Source organism: Cicer arietinum, unplaced genomic scaffold (assembly GCF_000331145.2).
Source record: "Cicer arietinum cultivar CDC Frontier isolate Library 1 unplaced genomic scaffold, Cicar.CDCFrontier_v2.0 Ca_scaffold_3487_v2.0, whole genome shotgun sequence".
Lineage (NCBI taxonomy): Eukaryota > Viridiplantae > Streptophyta > Magnoliopsida > Fabales > Fabaceae > Cicer > Cicer arietinum.
In genome coordinates, this window is record NW_027337136.1 from 1,328 (window position 1) to 2,822 (window position 1,495).

The window sequence follows — 1,495 nt, forward strand, 5'->3', positions numbered from 1 at the left end:
ATAATAATAATAATAATAATAATAATGATGACGACGACGACGACGACGACCATGATGGACTATAACCGAAACAAAACCAATACTAAACCACATTGGAGGCACTAATAGATAACATGAAGAGGAGCCGTTGATGAGCATGCAAAGACTGTTAGCAAGGAAAAACAAGAAGAAAACTACATTCTCTGCCATCAACTACAATCTTCACACCAAGAAAAAACAATAACAAGAAGCCACCTCTCACAAGTCATGCTTCAACCCATCTTCCCAACATTAAAACAACCTTCATGAATACAAACCCACATTTATTACTCCAACATCAACCCCCTTGCAAGCGCAAACAATTATCAACCTCTTCATCACCTCTCCAACATGCAAAACTCATTACCATCAACAGTATACACCCATCAATGACTACATCTGCAACCACACACACCAACGCCGCATTACTCTACCACATTCTTTCTCATCAAGTTGTACCAAACTCATCACCCTATGACCTCTACACACACAGTTGCACTCTCAAGCTATAACCAATTGCAATATCTTATCTACAACCCCTATACCGCAAGACACAACCAATGCACCGCCACTGCTATACCTATACCCAACTAGTGCCACCACATTCTTCTTCTGGTGTCACCACAAGTTCCATTTCTAAGGAGACAATCAAGTCAAGTCCAAAGTTGAAATGGTGGGGTCAAAGCTGGGGGTGGTGGCTATGGATTTCTCAAAGCTCAAGTGCAAGTGATGAAGTGAATGAGTTGGTGAGGGACTCCAAAAGAAGAACTTCCACTTCAGACTCGGAGTGGCGATTGGTTCAAGATGTTTCCCTGATTCATGCCCGGTTGGGAGAATCACATTTCTCGTGTATGTTTCAATATATGGACCCAGAGCTCCTTGCTTTGCAGAATCTCCATGAAATGGTATAACTGGTGACACATATGGATGTACATCTCAATAAAGATGATGGCTTTTGCTGTGCAAAATGTGAATAAATCCTTTTCCACCAAGTCAGCAACATAGGAACATTTGCCAACCGCTGGTCAAAAATTCTTATGTTGACTTTTGGATGGCAAGTTAATGATGGACCTTAGACATAAATCCTAGATTACAGAGCGAACGCCAGTTGGGGAACCAGCATTGTGACAGAGCAAACCAGTGTCGGGAATAGCAGTTGGACGAGGCAAAATCCTGATTTGGTCCAAATTGGCGAGTTCGGGAGAAAGACCACCATGCATGCACAATATTTTATCATCTATAAGTGCTGCCACAGGAAGGCAGTTAAAAGAGTCCGTAAAGGCTTTCCAAAGCCTCACATTAAACCTTCGCTTACATTCATCGTAAAATCCATATATCCTATTAATGGAAGCGCATTCGTGATTTCCCCTCAAAAGGAAAAAGTTTTCAGGATACTTGATTTTATAAGCAAGTAAAAGACATATGGTTTCTAAGCTTTGCTTCCCGCGATCATCGACATAATCCCCTAAAAAGAGAT

At 41.4% G+C, this 1,495-nt stretch overlaps 1 protein-coding gene across 1 annotated transcript; it reads right to left on the minus strand.

The window, feature by feature from the left end:
• Positions 1-1,103: 1,103 nt before the first annotated feature.
• On the minus strand, positions 1,104-1,483 carry LOC101514358 (serine/threonine-protein phosphatase PP1 isozyme 3-like; the record flags this gene model as incomplete). The annotated part of the gene is made up of 1 exon (XM_004517003.1): positions 1,104-1,483. A coding segment is annotated over one exon (380 nt), but the record flags the coding sequence as incomplete, so codon positions are not given.
• Between the last annotated feature and the right edge of the window lie 12 nt (positions 1,484-1,495).